This window comes from Solanum verrucosum, unplaced genomic scaffold (genome assembly GCF_900185275.1).
Source record: "Solanum verrucosum unplaced genomic scaffold, falcon-dt-bn FXZP01000112.1, whole genome shotgun sequence".
NCBI classification, from domain to species: Eukaryota; Viridiplantae; Streptophyta; class Magnoliopsida; order Solanales; family Solanaceae; genus Solanum; species Solanum verrucosum.
This window is the reverse complement of record NW_026020441.1, coordinates 1405747-1426160: the sequence shown is the minus strand read 5'-3', so window position 1 is coordinate 1426160 and position 20414 is coordinate 1405747. Positions and strand designations below refer to the sequence as shown.

The window sequence follows — 20414 nt, the reverse complement described above, 5'->3', positions numbered from 1 at the left end:
AATCACTTTTTAATTGTCTGCTCTGCGCGATGCCAATAAGATGTGGTAATTTATCGTGGAACGGTGATCACATCGAAATACAGAAAACAATCAATTAGCTTCAGTCAACATTCGAAAACTGATTGCTTGTCTACCAGAATGTCAAAAAGCTACTAGAGAAACAAATCTTTGATTCTCCAAATTAATCAGAATGTCAAAAAGTATACCTGTGTTTAATTACAAGTTTTAAGCAGCATAAGATTCCTATCTGTCATTCCTCAATTCAAAACTTACCCACATAACTCACACATATAAATCTACTCTTACATATTACAAGAACAAAAAAAGTAGCCCCACATTTTTTTAGTTGGAACAACATGGTCTGGGATTGGAATTGCCAGAATTGTCTCCAACCTTAATAACAGTTCCTTGACCAGGAGTAGCACCAGCTTCTTGAGCTGCTAAAGCTTTTCTGCTGATTATCTGATAAATATCCAACAAAATTGTTTGAAACGCCTTCTCAACGTTTAAAGCTTCCAATGCAGAGGTTTCAAGAAATGACAATCCTTCTTTCTCAGCCAAGAGTCTTGCATCTTGATCTGGAATTGCTCGAAGATGGTTCAGATCAGACTTGTTTCCAGCCATCATGATGACAATGTTGGAGTCAGCATGGTCACTCAGCTCACGCAGCCATCTGTGCACATTTTCAAAAGTTTGTCTCTTGGTTATGTCATAAACCAAGAGTGCTCCCACGGCTCCTCTGTAATAAGCACTCGTTATGGCTCTGTACCTTTCTTGCCCTGCAGTGTCCCATATTTGTGCCTTTACTGTCTTTCCTTCTACCTGCACCACATCAATTCATCGTCTATTACTAATTTTGAGACAGAAAAAATAAGTTAACACATTTCTGTCATGAACAACGCGTAAAATGTTATGTTCACATAATCAAATACTTAATCCATGAAATATATGTTTGAGTACAAGACTCAGAAATGCATGGAATTTGGAGAAACCAGAAACAAACCTGAAGGGTCCTAGTTGCAAATTCGACACCAATGGTGGATTTAGACTCCAAACAGAATTCATTTCGCGTAAATCTGGAGAGAATGTTAGATTTTCCGACACCTGAATCTCCAATCAAAACAATCTTGAATAAATAATCATACTCATGATCCACCTTGTAAGCCATTTCTACTTCCCTCTAGCTAGCCACCACATTCACCTATGAAAGAAAAAACTCATCACCCTCTCAAAAAAATAGTATGAATTTTCAAATGATAAGAATTGCAAATTAAAACGCACTTCCTTGGCTTTGATAAGAAAGAGGAGATAAATTGTGCAAATGTAGAGAATCCAAATGAATGAATACTAATATAGCCGAATAAACAGCAACTTGAATGGGTATAACCAACACATCTTCACACGTCCTATATTATTCTAGCCTTGTACAATGGGCACAAACCCTTTTCATTTTTTTTCCAAGGGGAAATTTCACAAAGTAAAAATCTTAGACATCTTACCGTGTAAAGATCAAATTACATTCTATCTCTACCCTTTTCTAATTTACAAAGATCCCTTCAAATTTGTGTCATCCGGATACATAACAGTTGATGCATTAAACAACTTGTCCGTTGAGATTAAATAGGAAATTAAACATAAAATTAAATGTCAGTTCCCCAAATCACACAAATCAATCTCTCCCAAATCGTAATAATTTCAAACAATTCGAATTTTAAATTTTCTTCTCTCAAATCTCTAACAAATCGTAATAGATTCAAAAAAGTCGAAAACAATAGCTATGTATCAAATACATTTAGTATAAATTCAAATTTATGTATCATGCCTAAAAAGTTAGTGCATGATACATTACTATTTATGTATCTTATTTTGTTTGAGAATACTGTATTTTATAAAAAGATACATTATACATGTATTGTTCCCAACAACATTGTGTGTGTGTGTGATACATAACACAGTAGTGAGTTGATACAAACAAATATTGTTATAAAAACATTAATGTTTATGTATCAATAATAATATTTGATAATGTCTACATATACATAACCATCTAGTTGAATAAGTTTGGGTGTATGTATATGGTAGTAAAAGATAACGAAATTTTATAATAGTTATGTACCAAGAATACGTAAACTAATTGATACAATTTTTGAAAAAAAAAACCTATACTTTAAATACAAATACAACTCAATACAAGAAGATAAAAAGAAAAAAATGAAATTGAATACATAATGCACCAACTCGCTATAAAAAATCAGCTTACATGAACATACATAACGTCATACGTGTAGATTTTCCCTCATTAAGTACAAGCATCTCCTGAATTTATTTTTCAAGAGGAGTGATTATGAATGATGTTTTTTTTTAAAAAAATATAAAATTTGTGCAATTCCATCTAGTAAACATCAATCTCACCTTATTCAAGAAAGTCAAATATTGGTGATTCTCTTGCTGCTACCAATGTCGAGTTAATGGACTCTGTAATATTTGACATCATCCGACCCCGATGAACCGGTACATACAATCTTGCCCACTTCTCATATCATGTCACCTCCAAGTACTTCTTCACCCTAATATCAACTTGATCAACCTTATTCATTAGCCCATCAAAATTATTTTGTGTGTATACCTTCGTCATAGTGTAGAATACCTCATTCAAATGCTCATTTGATTTTCTAAAATTCTAGGATACATTGCCCCACAAGTGCCATACACAAGCGTAATATTGGATATTATTGTATACTATATAAACAACCTTTATAATGCTCTCATTTCTATCATATACTATACTCATATTCTTTTTTTTCCCATATGCTTATTTGAATTATTCAAAAAAATCACGTCTAAGCAATATCATTTTCGGAATCATAACTCAGTGGACAAGATGTAATATATTTTTTGTTATACAACAATAATGTACGTTATAAATATAAAACATTATCACACTAAATTCACATATCACAAATACTTGCTCTATCTAAAGTGTTGGCTAAACAAAAGCACCAATGTATGCTGATTTCAATCGCTGGTGTCTACAACAACAATTGACCTACAATAATCAAATTCCTTTATAAAAAGCATGCAATGATATAAACAGATACAAAAATTTATTTACGATTTTTTTCATTGGAATACGTGAATCATGGTATGTTTTATCCAATAGATACAAGTATTTAGGCACCTTTTTGTATGAGGCAACTGGTTGCCCCATTATGAACCAATGCATTTTCTTTTGTTCGTCATAACAACATGTTAACGTCAACACTCAAGTCCAATTTCATGTCGTCTATGATATCATTATGAGTGTACTTCCTCTTATGATTCCTCAATTTAGGTGCGATAGTGCCTCCAATAAATTCACTTATTGCCTAAATTTGTGAATATAACCTATCTTCCAAAAGACATGTATGCTCATAGTTGAAAACTCTAATTCTGAACATTTTTGACTTGTTTATACTTAATGCCTTCATTAATCATTTGCATTCTTTAGAATAGCATACAAGTGTATAAGTGCAAATACAATTTGAAAATATTCTTTAAAATGACATACAAGTGTATAACTACATTCAATAATCAAGACATTTCAATTCAAACAATCATAAGGGCCCGTTTGGCCATGCGATATGGTATCATGATATGAAATCATGAGATGAAATTGAAGGTTTGTTTGGACATGCGATATGGAATTTTTATGTTGTATATTTTCTCATAAACATGAAAATCCCATAAGTTGTAAAACTCTTAAAATAGCCCTAATTGTTTATTCAATCTTATCAAATAAACAAAAAATTATAAAATCGCATAATAAATTATTGTAAAGTTATTTGTTCTCCACTTAAGTAATTGTTTCATCTAACTTTAATTTAATAAAAAAAATTGAACATAAATTGTAGTGTACTAGTCTTTAATATAATCCTCCCACATAGTACGGACAATTTCCTCACGTTGAACTTGCATTTCTTGATCATGTGACCGAGAAGACGAACCAACGTTGTTACTTTGAGCCATTTGTTGGTCAATATCCTCTACAACTATATCTTCATGTTCATACACCATAAATATTTCATCACTACTTTGGTATTCTCGCAAATAATTATGTAACACTGCACAAGCTATAACAATTTTCACTTGTGTATCAATATCATAATGGTTCATGCCTTGTTTCAGTATTCTAAATCTATTTTTCCAAGCTCCAAAAGTCCGTTCAATCACATTGCGCAAAGATGAATGCCTATAATTAAATAGTTCTTTGGCATTTTGAGGCTCTCTTTCACTTCCTCGGTAATCTTGCAAATGATAGTGTAGTCCTTGTATAGAGCTAAAAATCCTTTTGTGTTTCAGAAACCAACATCAACAAATGTAATTTAAAGTTACCATGTGGCAAAAATGGAAATTGTGACGTTGGTTCGCATTCTCAAGTAATTTACTATCATGTGCAGTACCTTCCAACTAGCAGCAACAAAGGTAAATCGCATATCAAAATCACAAGCACATAAGACATTTTGTGATGTTCTTCCTTTGCGATTACGATATGCTTGTTGCACCTCTTTAGGAACTTACCCTTCTATATATGTTCCATCAATCGCACCAACACAATTCTACCAAATAGAAAATACATCAATATTAGTTTAGTGAACATAAAATAAATTGGAAGCATTATGGAATGCACTTCATAAAAATAAGGAAAAATTACTTAAATACACAATACTTCTTTACCTATTTTCAATATTTCCCTACTCTTTTACTAAAATACAAAAATCCCTTATTTCCCCCCAATTCAACTTAACCGGATACTTTATTAGTTTAAGTATCCGTCCGTTATCAATTAAAGTATCTGCGCTGCTATATTATGCATCTGCCCGTTAATTAAGTATCTGTGTTGCTAACAACTTAATAATTTAAGTATCCGCCCATTATTAATTAAAGTATCCGCGCTGCTATATTATGCATCCGCTCGTTAATTAAGTATTTGTGCTGCTAACAACTTAATAATTTAAGTATCCGCCGTTATTAATTAAAGTATCCGCGCTGCTATATTAAGTATCCACACTGCTATATTATGTATCCGAAAAACACTAAAAAAAGGGATTTTTGGTAATTAATGAAAGAGTAGGGAAAGGAAGTAATTTCTTTCTTATACTATGTCATTTGCCTAATTTTTACTAAAAATAATGTTTGTAAGAGTAATAAAAATAGTGCTTCCAAGACAATGCAAAGTCATAAAATAAATATTATCTCTTTAAACAAAGTTGACAGGAAATATGTAACTAAATACTAATAACTTACATATAAAATATAAATGTTCACTTATTAAGGCCATAAAATAAATTTATTAATGTGATTGAAATTTTTACTTTAAACCAAGGCCAAAATCGAGTATTATGTCGAATTTTGGAATGTACACCAGTCATATTTTTTGGTTGTATAAATGTTCGTGTCATCTTGCTAATTGCCTCGACAACTATTTTAACATGCGGTTAATTGTTTCAAGTGAATGTTGAAAAGTTTCACAATCGTGAGGTGTGAGTTAAAGTGACTATATGTTGGTGAGAATAATAAATTTTATGTCGGTGAGAATAATAAATTTTAAAAAGTAATGATGTGATTATAAATTTTATTTACATATGAAACAAATGGTTAGTAGATATAAATGTGGGCTGTTTTAACAAAATATAAACTCATGGATCAATTATTGTATTAAAATATCTCAAATCATGATATGAAATCACCATATAATTCCATATCATGGTTTTTGGAGAATATGGTATCACCTCTCATGATATGGAATCATGAGATGGAATCAGCGTAAAATTGCATGTCCAAACGCTGATTCCATCTCACAATACCATATCGTGATATGGTATTGCATGGCCAAACGCCTACTAACAATAATTTACCTAATAGAGTTTGAGCTCTCCATCAAGAATTGAAACCTATTGTTAATTGAATACTTTTCCATCACATTCTTCAATGTCAACTTGTCCATGTATATCTAATCCACCATTACTTCCTTTTGATCTATGTTAGTAATGATCAAATTGTTGTCACCATCAAATACATCGATCGAATTATCGCCGAACGATGCAAGCAAAAATAATGTATTACTTGTATCAATTAATCCATGATTGTATTCAAGCTGCATCACATCTCCTTCGATAGAAATTTCTCCAGATTCGGAGTAACTATATCATCATCGAAAGTTCTTACATACAAGATATATACTCCAAATCCAATGGTCACCTTCTTTAATTGAACATATACACTCATGTCGTTGCGTATTTTCATAAGAATATCATTACTTTCAATGGTGTATTTGATTCTGATTGTAACACCTCGTATGCTAGAACTATCAAAATACAAATTTCAGAAGTTGCAGGTGCCGGCGACGGGCATTACCCACGGACCATAGGGTGACCCACGGAACATCCTGGTGGTCCGTGGTTCACCACCTGCAACCCTCCCCAGAAAGACCCAAAAAAAATTTCTACGTCCAAACCTACACCAGGACCTACATACCATAGGTCAGACCACAGTTCATGGTCTAGGGCCGTAGGTCGGATCCCAGATTTCAACTCCCAGAACCCCATCGACGGTTGACCAGAACGGACCGTCGGTTCACCCACGGTCTGTCGGTGACCCCTGACAGCTTTTAAGTCAGGGGTTATTTGGTCTTTTGCCTATGCATTGGACCCCAAAACTACGCCGTTTAACCCCTAAACTATGTGGTTTTGGTCAGTTTTAGCCTAATAACTTAATTAGAACTTACCCTAGTCAACTCATTCTTCAAAAAATCATCAAGTTGAAAGAAAAGAAGGAGAAAGAGTCGACCAAGCCCTAGTCCAAGAACACAACAGATTTTCATCAGTTTCAGCCCCAAAATCGAAAGATTTCTCTGTGGAATTCATCACCAGATATGTGGGATTTCACTAGTGGGTTCATTTCACCCATTAGGTCCCTAGAATTCAGTCAGATTCTTGATTCCCTTCATATTACCTAGACTTAGGGTCTCTAGAATTCCAGCAGGTTATTATAAATTAGTTACTTTAATGTTCCTAATCAGATTATCATGATTTTAGTATTGTTTTGCGTAGATTCTTTCATAAATTCAGAACCCTAGCTATGTAGTTATTTTAGTTCATGAATTACACATGCTAGGTCAGTTATCTCAGGTATACATGCCTCAGATGTTTCATTATTAGCACATTAATGTTGCATTTTCAGTTAGCATGTCAGTATTTTGAGCTATCCAGTGTTATAGAAATTCAGTCATAAATTGTTAATTACATAATCAATTGGGAGTAGCTTAATACCGAGTGGACTATGGTCAGTCACCCTCAAGTCCCAGAACTACATATCCCGTAGGTTGTAAGTCCCCTGTGTGGGCATCAATTTAGTGATCATGCTAGTCATGCCTCTATATCTCTGACAAGGTATATGGTCCTCTCGATGAGGCGTATACATCGGACTCCACATTTAGCTCATGTGATTTTATGTTAGTTATTAGTAGCTCCCTTATAGTCAGATTCTACTACATCGAACATATTATCAGTTACAGTTAGATTTCAATCTCAACATGTTATAAACTTGGCCATTGCATTCAGTCATTTCATGTTCAGTATTCTCAGTTTAGTATCATGTTTATCTCATAGCATTGCTCAGTTATATGTTTGTTTAGTTATGTTTATTGTTCAGCTTTATTCTATCATTCATGCTCAGTACCTTTCAAGTACTGATGTATACTATGCGCTACATCTTCTCGTGATGTAGGTTCTTGTCCTCAGCTTCTAGATCACGCATCGGTTCCCGATCTTCAGCTCAACAGTATCAGTGGTGAGTCCTCATTCTCCGAGGACGACTTACTTGTTTCTTTTGCTTTAAGTCTTTAGTTTTAGTTTTGCTAGATTTAGCTGGGGTATGTCCCAGCACTTCTAGTCAATTAGAGACTTATTTCAGACATAGTTAGTTTCAACTTTAGTATTTGAGTTTGACTTTTCAGTTGTTGTTAAACTCTTAGTTTTCATATATTCAAACAGTATATGGGTATTCCCCATCATTTCGGTTTATCTTATGATTTAGCTTCCGTATTAGTTCTTTTTTTATATAGATATGTTCAGTTTGCTTATGATATGCCAGCTCAGGGTTAGCTTGGGGTCACTCGTAATCCTAGATCTTGTGTCCGCGTCCTGGGGTAGCTTCAGGGCGTGACAAACTTGGTATCAGAGCACTAGGTTTAAGTGTCCTAGGATGTCTGAAAAGCCACACTAAGTAGAGTCCTTTTCATGGGTGTGAAATGCACCACATCTAATGAGATGGAGGCTACGAAGTGTTTTAGGAAAACTTCACTTTCTTGATTTTTTTATTGTGCGTAAGTTATGATTTAATTCCTCGTTTCTAATTTGACGTTATGCGCTTTCAGATCATGCCTTTTCGTAGAGCTTATGGAAGGATAGCGAATGCATCAACGCTAACGCAACTTCTCCAGTCCTAGATCAGGAAGTTTCGAATGCTTAGTTTTAGAACGCCATTCAGCTTTTGGCTCATAGTGTGACTAACCAGAACAACTAGCAGGCTCCAGTTCATGCAAATACTAATGGTGGATCAGTGACAGCCAGAGTTCATGATTTTGTTAGGATGAATCCGCATGAGTTCTTATGATCGTAGATTGGTGAGGATCCCCAAAACTTCATAGATGAGGTCAAGAAGATCTTTGGAGTGATGCAGGTAACTAGGAATGACAAGGTTGAGTTGGCATATTACCAGCTTAAGGATGTGGCTCACATTTGGTTCACTCAGTGAAAGGAAAACAGGGGTACGGATGCAGTTCCGATTACTTGGGAGTGTTTTAGTGAAGCTTTTCTGGACAGGTTCTTCCTAAGAGAGTTGAGGGAGGCAAGAGCTCAGGAATTCATGAATTTGAGGCAAGGTAGCATGACAATCCAAGAGTACAGACTCAAGTTCACCCAACTCTCCAGGTATGCTCCTCAAATGGTTGCCGATTCCAGGGCTCAAATGAACAAGTTTCTATAAGGGGTATCCGACTCAGTGAAAATAGAATGTAGGAATGATATGTTGCTGGAAAATATGAACATCTCTAAGCTCATGACTCATGCTCAGCAGGTTAAGGGAGATAAGCTTAGGGAACATGCTAAGGACAATAAGAAGGCTAGGAAAGGCAACTATGAGTATTCTCAGCAGAAATTGGGTGGTGGAAATTGCTCGCAGTTCCAGCATAAATCTTTAGCGACAACACCTTTATCAACTAGTGTTCCATCCTTTAAGTTCGGACAAGATAAAAAAGGTAGGGCATCAGGCTCTAAGTCTCAGATGAGTGTTTTAGGCACCAGAACCTACCCAACTTGTCCAAAGTGTGGTAAGAACCATCCGAACGAGTGTCTGCAGGAAAGGAAGGATGTTTTGGGTATGGTCAGTCTGGTCACAGGTTGAAAGATTGTCCTTCTACTAAATAGGGTCAAAGAGGTAATAATGGTAGGGGTCAGTTTACAACTTCAGCAGCACCAGGAAGTCGCTCGACTCAGCAGGGTACCAAAACAGGTTGTATGCTCTTCAAGCTCGATAGAATCAAGAAGATTCTCCTGATGTAGTCACTAGTACGTTACGAGTTTTTAACTTAGATGTTTATGCTTTGTTAGATCCAGGGGATACTCTTTCCTTTGTTACTCCTTATCCATCTGTAAACTTTGGTGTCAGTCCAGAAACTTTTTCAGAAATTTCTCAGTTTCTACTCCAGTCAGTGACCCTGTTATAACTAGACGGCTATACATAAATTGTCCTGTTGTAGAGTTAGAAATGATAGACTTCGATGTCATTCTAGGTATGGATTGATTACATTCTTGTTATGCCTCAGTCAATTGTAGAACTAGGATCGTTGGTTTTCAGTTTCCAAATGAACCAATCTTAGAATGGAAGGGTAGTAGCTTAGCGCCTATGAGTCGATTTATTTCTTACCTTAAGGTCAGAAAGATGATCTCTAAGGGTTATCTCTATCATCTAATTCGGGTTAAGGATTCAAGCTTCGAAACCCCAACTCTTGAGTCAGTTCCAGTAGTGAATGAGTTCCAAAAAGTGTTTCTTGAAGATCTTCCCGGAGTTCCTCCCGAAAGGGAAATCGACTTTAGAATTGATCTCCTTCCAGATACCCAGCCTATTTCTATTCCTCCTTACATAATGGCTCCAGCTGAGCTTAAGAAATTGAAGGAACAGTTGAAAGACCTTCTAGATAAGGGCTTCATCAGAACTAGTATTTCCCCATGGGGTGCACCAATGTTGTTCGTGAAGAAAAAAGATGGTTCTCTTAGAATGTGCATTGACTATAGACAGTTGAACAAAGTCACAATCAAGAATTAGTATCCTATCCCCAAGATTGATGACTTGTTTAACTAACTTTCGGGTTCTAGTCATTTCTCGAAGATAGACCTCAGATCCGATTATCATCAACTCAGAGTCAGAGATAGTGATATTCCGAAGACAGCCTTCAAAACTCGGTATGGTCATTATGAATTTGTAGTTATGTTATTTGGACTAACCAATGCTCCTGCAACTTTCATGGATTTGATGAACAAGAGTGTTCAAGCGGTATTTAGACTTGTTCGTTATCATCTTTATTGATGATATCCTCATTTACTCTAGGAATGAAGAAGAACATGCGACTCATTTGAGGGTTATCCTGCAAACTCTCAAAGATCGCCAATTATTCGCTAAGTTCAATAAGTGTGAGTTTTGGTTGTAGTTTGTTGCTTTTCTTGGGCATATTGTGTCTATCGAAGAGATTCAAGTGAATTCTCAGAAAATAGAAGAAGTGAAACAATGGCCCAGACCTACCTCTCCTACAAATATCAGAAGTTTATTGGGTTTGACAGGTTATTACAGAAGGTTTGTAGAAGGATTTTCATCCATAGCTTCTCCATTGACTAAGTTGACTCAGAAAAAAATTAAGTTTCAGTGGTCAGATGATTGTGAGAAGAGCTTCACAGAACTGAAAACTAGGTTGACTACATCTCCTATTTTGATTCTATACCAGAGAGTTCAGACAATTATGTGATCTATTGTGATGCATCCAGAGTTGGCCTAGGTTGTGTACTGATGCAGCGAGGTAAGGTTATAACACATGCTTCTAGACAACTTAAGATGCATGAGAAGAATTATCCGACTCATGGCCTTGAGCTTGCAGCAGTGGTGTTTGCACTTAAGATTTGGAGACATTACTTGTATGGATGGTGTTCACGTAGATGTGTTCACAGACCATAATAGCCTTCAATATGTGTTCACCCATAAAGATTTTAATCTTCACCAGGAGATGTCTTGAGTTCCTCAAGGATTATGATATGAGTGTGCATTACCATCCTGGTAAGACCAATGTAGTAGTAGATGCTCTTAGTAGACTATTTATGGGTAGTGTAGCACATGTTGAGGAAGAAAGAAAAGAGCTAGCAAAAGATGTTCACAGGCTTGCTCACTTGGAAGTTTGCCTTATGAACATATCAGATGGTGGTGTAACATTTCAAAATAGGTCAGAATCTTCATTGGTAGCGGAGGTTAAGGAAAAGCTAGAGAGTGATCCGATATTCCTTCAATTAAAGGGTTCAGTTCATCAGCAGATAGTTGAGGTTTTCTCCCACGGGGGAGATGGTGTGCTTCACTATCAGGGTCGATTATGTGTTTCTAAGGTGGGTAAGTTGAGACAACAGATTCTTACAGAAGCCCATAATTCTAGGTATTCTATTCATCCAGGTGCCACTAAGATGTACCGCAATCTGCGGGAAGTCTTTTGGTGGAATGGTACGAAAAAGGATATAGCGTATTTTGTGGCTAAGTGCCCTAATTGTCAGCAAGTGAAGGTAAAACATCAGAAACCAAGAGGAATGACTCAAGATATTAACATTCCTACTTGGAAGTGGGAAGTGATCAACATGGACTTCATTACAGGTTTACCTTGTACTCACAGACAACATGACTCTATTTGGGTGATAGTTGATAGAGTTACTAAGTCTGTGCACTTTTTTACTGTTAAGACTACAGACTCGGTGGAGGACTACGCCAAGCTTTACATTAATGAGATAGTCAGGTTACATGGGGTTCTTTTGTTTATCATTTCAGATAGAGGTCCTCAGTTTACCTCTCATTTCTAGAAGTCATTTCAGAAAGGTCTTGGTACTCAAATTAATCTTAGCACAACATTTCATCCACAGACGGATGGTGAGGCAGAGTGTACCATTCAGACCTTAGAGGACATGTTGAGAGCTTGCGTGATCGATTTCAAGGATGTTTAGGATGATCACCTCTCTCTTTTAGAGTTCACTTACAATAATAGCTACCATTCCAGCATTCAGATGGCCCCTTATGAGGCATTGTATGAGCGTAGATGTAGATCTCCATTTGGTTGGTTTGAAGTAGGTGAAGCAGCCTTGATAGGGCCAGATTCGGTTCATGATTTCATGGAAAAAGTTCAGCTCATTAGAGATAGACTTAAGACAGCCCAGAGTCGCCAGATATCCTATGCAGATGTAAAAAGAAGGGACTTAGAATTCCAAGTTGATGATTGGGTTTTTCTGAAAGTGTCACCTATGAAGGGGGTGATGAGATTTGGCAAGAAAGGGAAGCTCAGTCCTAGATATGTAGGCCCATACAAGATCTTGAAAAGAGTTGGTATAATGGCTTATGAGTTAGAGTTGCCAGCATAACTAGCAACAGTCCATCCAGTCTTTTACATTTCGTTATTGAAGAAGTGTATGGGTGATCCAACATCTATAGTACCTTTAGAAAGTGTGGTTGTGAAGGATAGTCTCACTTATGTGGATGTGCCAGTTGAGATTCTTGATCGTCAGGTTCGAAGGTTGATAAATAAAGAAGTCGCTTCAGTGAAGGTTTTGTGGAGGAGTCAGTCCGTAGATGGAGCTACTTGGGAAGCAAAAGCAGCCATGAAGACTAAGCATCCTCACCTCTTTCCTTACGACTCCATTCCATCTTGAGGTAATAGTTCCTCTCCAGTTTTTCAGTCATTCATGCATAGCTTCAGTCTTAGTATCATGTACCTTTAGTTTGTACTTGCATTTTCAGCGTATTTGCATGTTCTTGGAACTTAGTTTAGTTAGAAATCAGTTTCCAGTGTTTAGTGGTAGGGTTTGCAGCTCTTTCCCTCCATCTCCATATAGTTTAGTCTTCATTCGAGGACGAATGTTCCCAAGGGGGAGATAATGTAACACCCTGTATGCTAGAATTACAAAAATATAGATTTCAAAAGTTGCAGGTGCCACCGACGGGCACCACCCATGGACCGTAGGGTCTCCCACGGTCCGTCCTGGTGGTTCGTGGTTCACCACCTGCAACCCTCCTCAGAAAATTTTTCTAAGTCCAGAACTAAGCCAGGACCTACGGATTGTAGGTCAAACCACGGTCCGTGGTCCAGGATCGTAAGTCGGACCCCAGATTTCAACTCTCAGAACCCCATGGACAGTTGACCAGAGCGGACCATTGGTCCACCAACAGTCCGTCGGTGACCCCCGACAACTTTTAAGTCAGGGATCATTTGGTCTTTTCCCTATGCGTTGGACCCCTAAACTACGTCGTTTAATCCCTAAACTATGTGGTTTTGGTCAGTTTAGCGTAGTAACTTAATTAGAACTTACTCTAGTCAACTCATTCTTCAAAAAATCATCAAGTTGAAAGAAAAGAAGGAGGAAGAGTCGACCAAACCCTAGTCCAAGAACGTAGCAAATTCTCATCAGTTTTAGCCCCGAAATCGAAAGATTTCTCCGTGGAATTTGTTACTATGTATGTGGAATTTCACTAGTGGGTTCATTTCACCCATTAGGTCCCTAAAATTCAGTCAGATTCTTGATTCCCTTCATATTACCTAGACCTAGGGTTTCTATGATTTCAGCAGGTTATTATAAATTAGTTACTTTAATGTTCCTAATCAGATTATCATGATTTTAGTATTGTTTTGCGTAGATTCTTTCATAAATTCAGAACCCTAACTATGTAGTTCTTTTAGTTCATGAATTACACATACTAGATCAGTTATCTCAGGTATACATGCCTCAGATTTGAATGTTTCATTATTAGCACATTAATGTTGCATTTTCAGTTAGCATGTCAGTATTTTGAGCTATCCAGTGTTACATAAATCCAGTCATAAATTATTAATTACATAATCAATTGGGAGTAGTTTAATATCGAGTGGACTAGGGTCAGTCACCCTTAAGTCCAGAACTACGTGTCCCGTAGGTTGGAAGTCCCCTATGTGGGTATCAATTTAGTGATCACGCAAGTCATGACTCTATACTTCTAGCAGGGTATGTTGGTTCTCTCGATGGGGCGTATACATCAGACTCCACATTTAGCTCATGTGATTTTTTGTCGGTTATTAATAACTCCCTTAAAGTCAGATTCTAGTGCATTGACCAAGTTATCAGTTATAGTTAGATTTCAGTCTCAGCATGTTATAAACTTGGTCATTGCATTCAGTAATTTCATGTTCAGTATTCTCAGTTTAGTATCATGCTTATCTCATATCATTGCTCAGTTATTTGTTTGTTCAGTTATGTTTATTGTTCAACTTTATTCTACCGTGCATGCTCATTACCTTTCAAGTACTGACGCATACTCTGCGCAACATCTTCTCGTGATATAGGTTCAAGTCCTTAGCTTCCGGATCACGTATAGATCGGTTCCCGATCTTCAACTCAGCAGTATCAGTGGTGAGTCCTCATTCTCCAAGGACAACAAACATATTTCTTTTGCTTTTAGTCTTAGTTTCAGTTTTGCTAGATTTAGCTGGGGCATGTCCCAGCACTTATAGTCAATTAAAGGCTTATTTCAGACATAGTTAGTTTCAGCTTAAGTATTTGAGTTTGACTTTTCAGTTGTTGTTAAACTCTCAGTTTTCATATATTCAGAAAGTATATGGGTATTCCCCATCATTTCAGTTTATCTTATGATTTTAGCTTCCGCATTAGTTCTTTTTTTACAGATATGTTCAGTTTTCTTATGATATGTCAACTCAGGGTTAGCTTGGGGTCACTTGTGATCCTAGGTCCGCGTCGTGGGGGATAGCTTCAAGGCGTGACACTTATACACTTTGTAGTCGGATCAATATTCAATTGACCACAAATTAAATTAACTAAATCAGAATACGAAGCATGTTCTTCGACACTACTCCATCAACTAACACTATATTCGATATAACAATTTTTTTGATTTTTGATCAATATAATTATACTTGCCATTGAGTTGACCTATTTAAAATCGAATAAATAAGATTCATACATAAATACAATAAGTTCCACAAATATAATAAATCAATTTAACTAATCAAAACTCTATGAATATCTTTATGACACCTGAATAACATTAATAGAGACAACTGAAGAATTGAGTATGATGTATGCCTTGACTAGGTAATTATTAGTTGTTAATTTAATAATGAGAAATTGAGAGGTTTAGGGATGTAATTAAAGGGCCCTTTTGTTATAATAACAGAAAACACCTTATATAGTGCATTATAATTATAACAATATCATCTTATAAAAAGAACAACAATTTATACAGTAATACAACGAGATATAGCCATAAATTGAAGTTAATATATATATATATATATATATATATATATATATATATATATAACCTTAAAAGCATGAACTCCTAACTTGAATGTTAAATTACTAAAATATTCCTAACTTAGGTTGTGTCTTTTTCGATGAGTTGTGACTTTTCCGATGAGTTGTGACTTTTTTCAAAGGGTTGTGATTTTTCGATGAGTTGTGACTTTTCCAAAGAGTTGTGACAATTTTAATAAGTTACGACTTTTCCAAAGGGCTGTGACTTCTCGGAAAGGTCATGACTTTTCAGCTAAGACACAAAAAACACTTGTTCATACTACCTTTGTTGACTATAAATAGAGGGGTTTCTTCTCATTTTTCAACCACAATTCTTTTTAATATTCTACTCTACTTCTTCTTGTATTTTAAAATTTTGTGTGTGATTTATTGTCGTTGAGTGTGTTTGAAGTTTAGCGGGATATGAGGTACCACTATTCTAATGAAGTAAATCGTTCTATCCTAAGAGGGTATATTTCATAACCTCGAGTATTTGAGGAAAATAATTTTGATAATAAAATAATTATTTTTTTACTTAATATATACATTAGTATGTAATGTTTCAATATATGAATTTAACATGATGTAGTCTAAATTCATTTGTTTTTGTTAACAATTTCTCTTGTGCTGTAGATATATGTTTCTGAATATCGTTTTCCAAAATTTTGAAAATTGTCATGATTTATTTTTTTGATGCTCAAGACAAAAGAATGACTTTATTTATCAGTGTTGCTTATGTGATTTACATTGTCAGGAAGTTTGCTTCAAAATAGTTATTACTATATAAACATTGCCCTTTTTTTTCTTATTTACTATTTCTTAATATTTTAGTATTTTAGACGAAGAAAAGTTCAAATGACTTGTAATAACGCAAGTTGAAGTTTGTATTAGTTTGATTTTTATTATTTATTTAATATCTAATTTTTATGTGATAAATATTTTCATTAATGCAAATATATATTTATATTTGGGTAAATATTTGTATTTAAATTAAAGTATTATATATGTCATAAATGTATTATCAAGTTTACAAGATCTTCTAACTTCAAAATATATTATTTTAAAATGTTCCGAGTTATTTTTTAACAAAAAAAACTCAAAATATGTGAAAATTTATGAATCATTTAAAATTTATCATTTACAAAATAAATTTTATATTCAATAATATGGAATAAACATTAACATTTTGTCCCTACACTAAATTAAAAGCTAATAACTATAAAATAAAATAGTAACATTAATTAAAAGTCCTATTTATTTATGTACGTATAAAATTTATTAGAAATTCAGCTATTGCACATTAATCTTTTATTTATAACATTATAAATTATCTTAGTTATTACTAATTATTGCAAACGTTATTCACACTCTTTTACATTATTAGGTATAATATTATGAATTTAATAGTTATTACATTAATTATTTCTACCTTTCATCTTTCCTTATACTAACTTTTGACCAATAATTTTTCATATTATTACACCGCTCCTATATATGTGATAATACAGTGTTGTTATTTTTTTCTTTGATAAATCATACTTGGTTGAATAAATTGAAAATCATTTACAAGTATATGAATTATATCTTTGTTAGGTGTAAGATGAACATGTGATTATATAGATGATTTCACAGATAGAATATATTCTTTAATTTTAATTTTGAGTTTTTTTTCGGTAAAAGTAAAAAGGAAACCTTTCTCAGTTAATTATGGCCTATCAGATAACTATCTTTGATTTATGTACACAGTCAATCGAGAAGTCAAATATGAGAGTCAACAATAAGAACGTCATTTATTATGTTATAACTTATAAATAAAAATTAATAACAAAAAATAGTTCTTAAAGATAAAATGTAGTTGTTCTCTTCACTAAAAAGTTTAATGTGAAATACACGTGCAAAACACATCTGGTTAGATGATAAGAAAAAATACACAACAAATATCGTCTATACGATAATATTAGTGAGATATGACTAATTACATAATTGAACTTCATCAAACTGAAATAAATATATACATTATTGCATTTAACTAATAAAATTTTTCATTGACGATCTTCATAAGTTTGCGTGAATAAGAAATATATATGACCATCCACATTGAACATTCACAAAAGAATATGCAATATGATTTTGTGCTAATCTTATTATTCAAATCTTCGCTTAAATAAGCAATAATATTTACTATAACATATATTATCTGAATTGGTAATCACGTGCAACACACATGTCAAAAAACTAGTATATATATAGCTATTGAATTTTAATAACCTTAAGATTATAGTCATTTTTGTAAGTTGCTCTTTTAAAAAAAAAATTAATCTAACACAATTTGCTTATGAAAAACACTTTTCACATAAATTATCCAAACACAAATTGCTTCTTTTCAAAAACATTTTTCTAACAAACTATTTTAAAAAGTGCTTTTAAAAATAAACTATTTTTCACATCAATGCCAAACAGACTTTAAGAGAATTGATCCTTACCACGGACTAGATTGATGTTATTTCCAAGAATAAGATTGGGCTTAGCCCATTCAATGTAGCCGTTGCTTTCACATTTGATAGTGTTGCGTCGTCTATTTTTCACGATATCTTCTTTTCTTCTAGGACTGTAACAAAATTAATGAGTGATATTTGCCTCATTAATTCATATGACTTAATTTCCCTTGCAACAAGATTCTTGGTACTTGATTCTGCATTTTCCTTCTTTGAATATTGTCTCCATTTAATTCTTGGTATTTGTTTTGTGGATAAGACACAAGTAGCCCCTAGACTATGACCGAAATTCTAGAGACATATCTTAACTAAATAAGGTCTATTACCCTAACTTTATTTTTTGTTAATTTTATACACTTTTTGGCTTAGCACACTCTGTGACTCCACGTAGTTGAGGCACTGGGATATGTTTGGATGCCACGTAAGTTAAAAAGATGTACAAAATTACAAAAAAATAGATTCGGAGATAATAGAATCTTAATTTAGTTAAAGTGTATCTCTGAAATTTTGGTCGTCGTGTTGGGGATAGTTATGCCCTTATCCCTTGTTCCTTCAATAGAAGATCTTGGTACTTGGGTCATTCTTGGTAAACATACTTGCTTTCCTTATAGGAGTCTTTACAAAATTCTTGATGCTTGTTCCTTAAATCTTGGTCAACTTGTTTCCTTAAAGCTTTGATTTAAGGCTTTTAATTTCGTCAACTGATATCTTCGTGCGAGGGTTTCTTATTTTCTTGCAAAAGTAAATTGTCAATCATTATAATCTAAACGCTAACACTAATGTACGCCTCCATTCTTCTTACTAGGTTTTTGAAAATTTAATCTTTATAGATTCAACCTTTAAGGTTTTCTTACGCGATGCATCGGGACACTAAGTGATGTATCCGAAATATATTGGGACGTTGAGTGATGTATTTGAATTACATTGGGATGTTGAGAGATGTATCCGAAATCGAGACGTGATGTATTGGGATGTATCCGGATTCCACCAAATTTAAGGAATTTTTGTAATTTAGAAAAAAAAGTTGGAATATAATGTAATTAACTTTTAACATTATGAAATTTGTGTAAACTTCCCTTCAGTATTATTATCCAATTATATGCAATTAAATATTCCTTCATTTTGTTTCAGCAATGTTGTTTGTGAGCCTTTTTTCATAGTTCAAAATAAATGAATTATTCAAAGTTTAAGAGACTTTTTTTCTTTTCATAATTACCCGTTATTTAATGATAATTAAAAGGATAATAGGGAAAAATAATCTTTAATTTCTGTGGATTAGATAGAATACCAAATTAAACTGGATTTGTCTTAATTCCTTCTTTTCTATTAGGAGAGGCCAAAGTGACATTGTAGAAGCCGGCTTTTAGTGTCATCATGTCTATGGACGAACATTACTATATTACCTTTGAGAAACCAATGGAAGATGACTAGTATAAATATCCATTCACTGTTTTTACTATGCATGAAAATATTACTACTAATTAAATACCTCAAATTTAATGGCCTCTTTGTCATGGGTTATCCTATATGTCCTATCATATTCTCTACTCATTTGCTTTGCATATCAAAATGACCTAAAGGCATGTCTTTTCTCTTTTGCATTATCAACTTTAAAACATCAAACATTCTTAATTTTCTAGCTTGTTGAGTACTCCCTCTGTTCCTAATTACTTGTTTACTTTTGAATTGACACACTTATTAAGAAAATAATGATTGACATAGTGAGTTCATCATTTTACTCCTATTAATTATGAAGTGGATGAATTAAAAACTTAAGATTTTTCAAAAAGTTCTACCTTTTTAAAAATAATTAATTGAGGGTATAATAGATAAAAAAAAATTGTTCTTTCTTGATTTGTCAAAATGGACAAGTAATTAGGAATAACTAAAAAAAGAAAAGTGGACAAGTAATTAGGGACAGAAGAAGTACCATTTTTGTATGGATGCTTACATGTTTGTTACTCCCTCCATTAACTTTTACTTGTCCAGTAATTTGATTTTTGCACGTCTTTTAAGAAATAATGATTGACAGGAGTATTTTACCACTATACCATATTAATTGATGTTTAATACTTATTAGATTTTGAAGAGTGATTTAAAAAATATGTAATTAATTTTAAGGGTAAAACATGAGGGAAAAAAAACTTATTTTTTCTTGATATGCTAAAAGTGACAACGAAAATGTAAATTTTGCATAATGAACACGTAAAAATGAGTTTTTAAGCGATGTGAATGCTTTTTACACTACATAATACCCAACAAGCTCATCCTCAAATACGATACAAGAAAGTTTCCAACATTACTA

The 20414-nt window shown here is 34.0% G+C and overlaps 1 protein-coding gene across 1 annotated transcript; it reads right to left on the bottom strand.

Moving 5' to 3' along the window:
- Nucleotides 1-236: 236 nt before the first annotated feature.
- LOC125808454 (ras-related protein RABA2b-like) lies at nt 237-1236 on the bottom strand. The gene is made up of 2 exons (XM_049488155.1): nt 1004-1236; nt 237-822 (listed from the first exon to the last, which is right to left on the bottom strand). Exons 1-2 carry the CDS (start codon nt 1166-1168, stop codon nt 343-345), a joined length of 645 nt encoding a protein of 214 aa, XP_049344112.1. The 5' UTR covers nt 1169-1236; the 3' UTR covers nt 237-342.
- Between the last annotated feature and the right edge of the window lie 19178 nt (nt 1237-20414).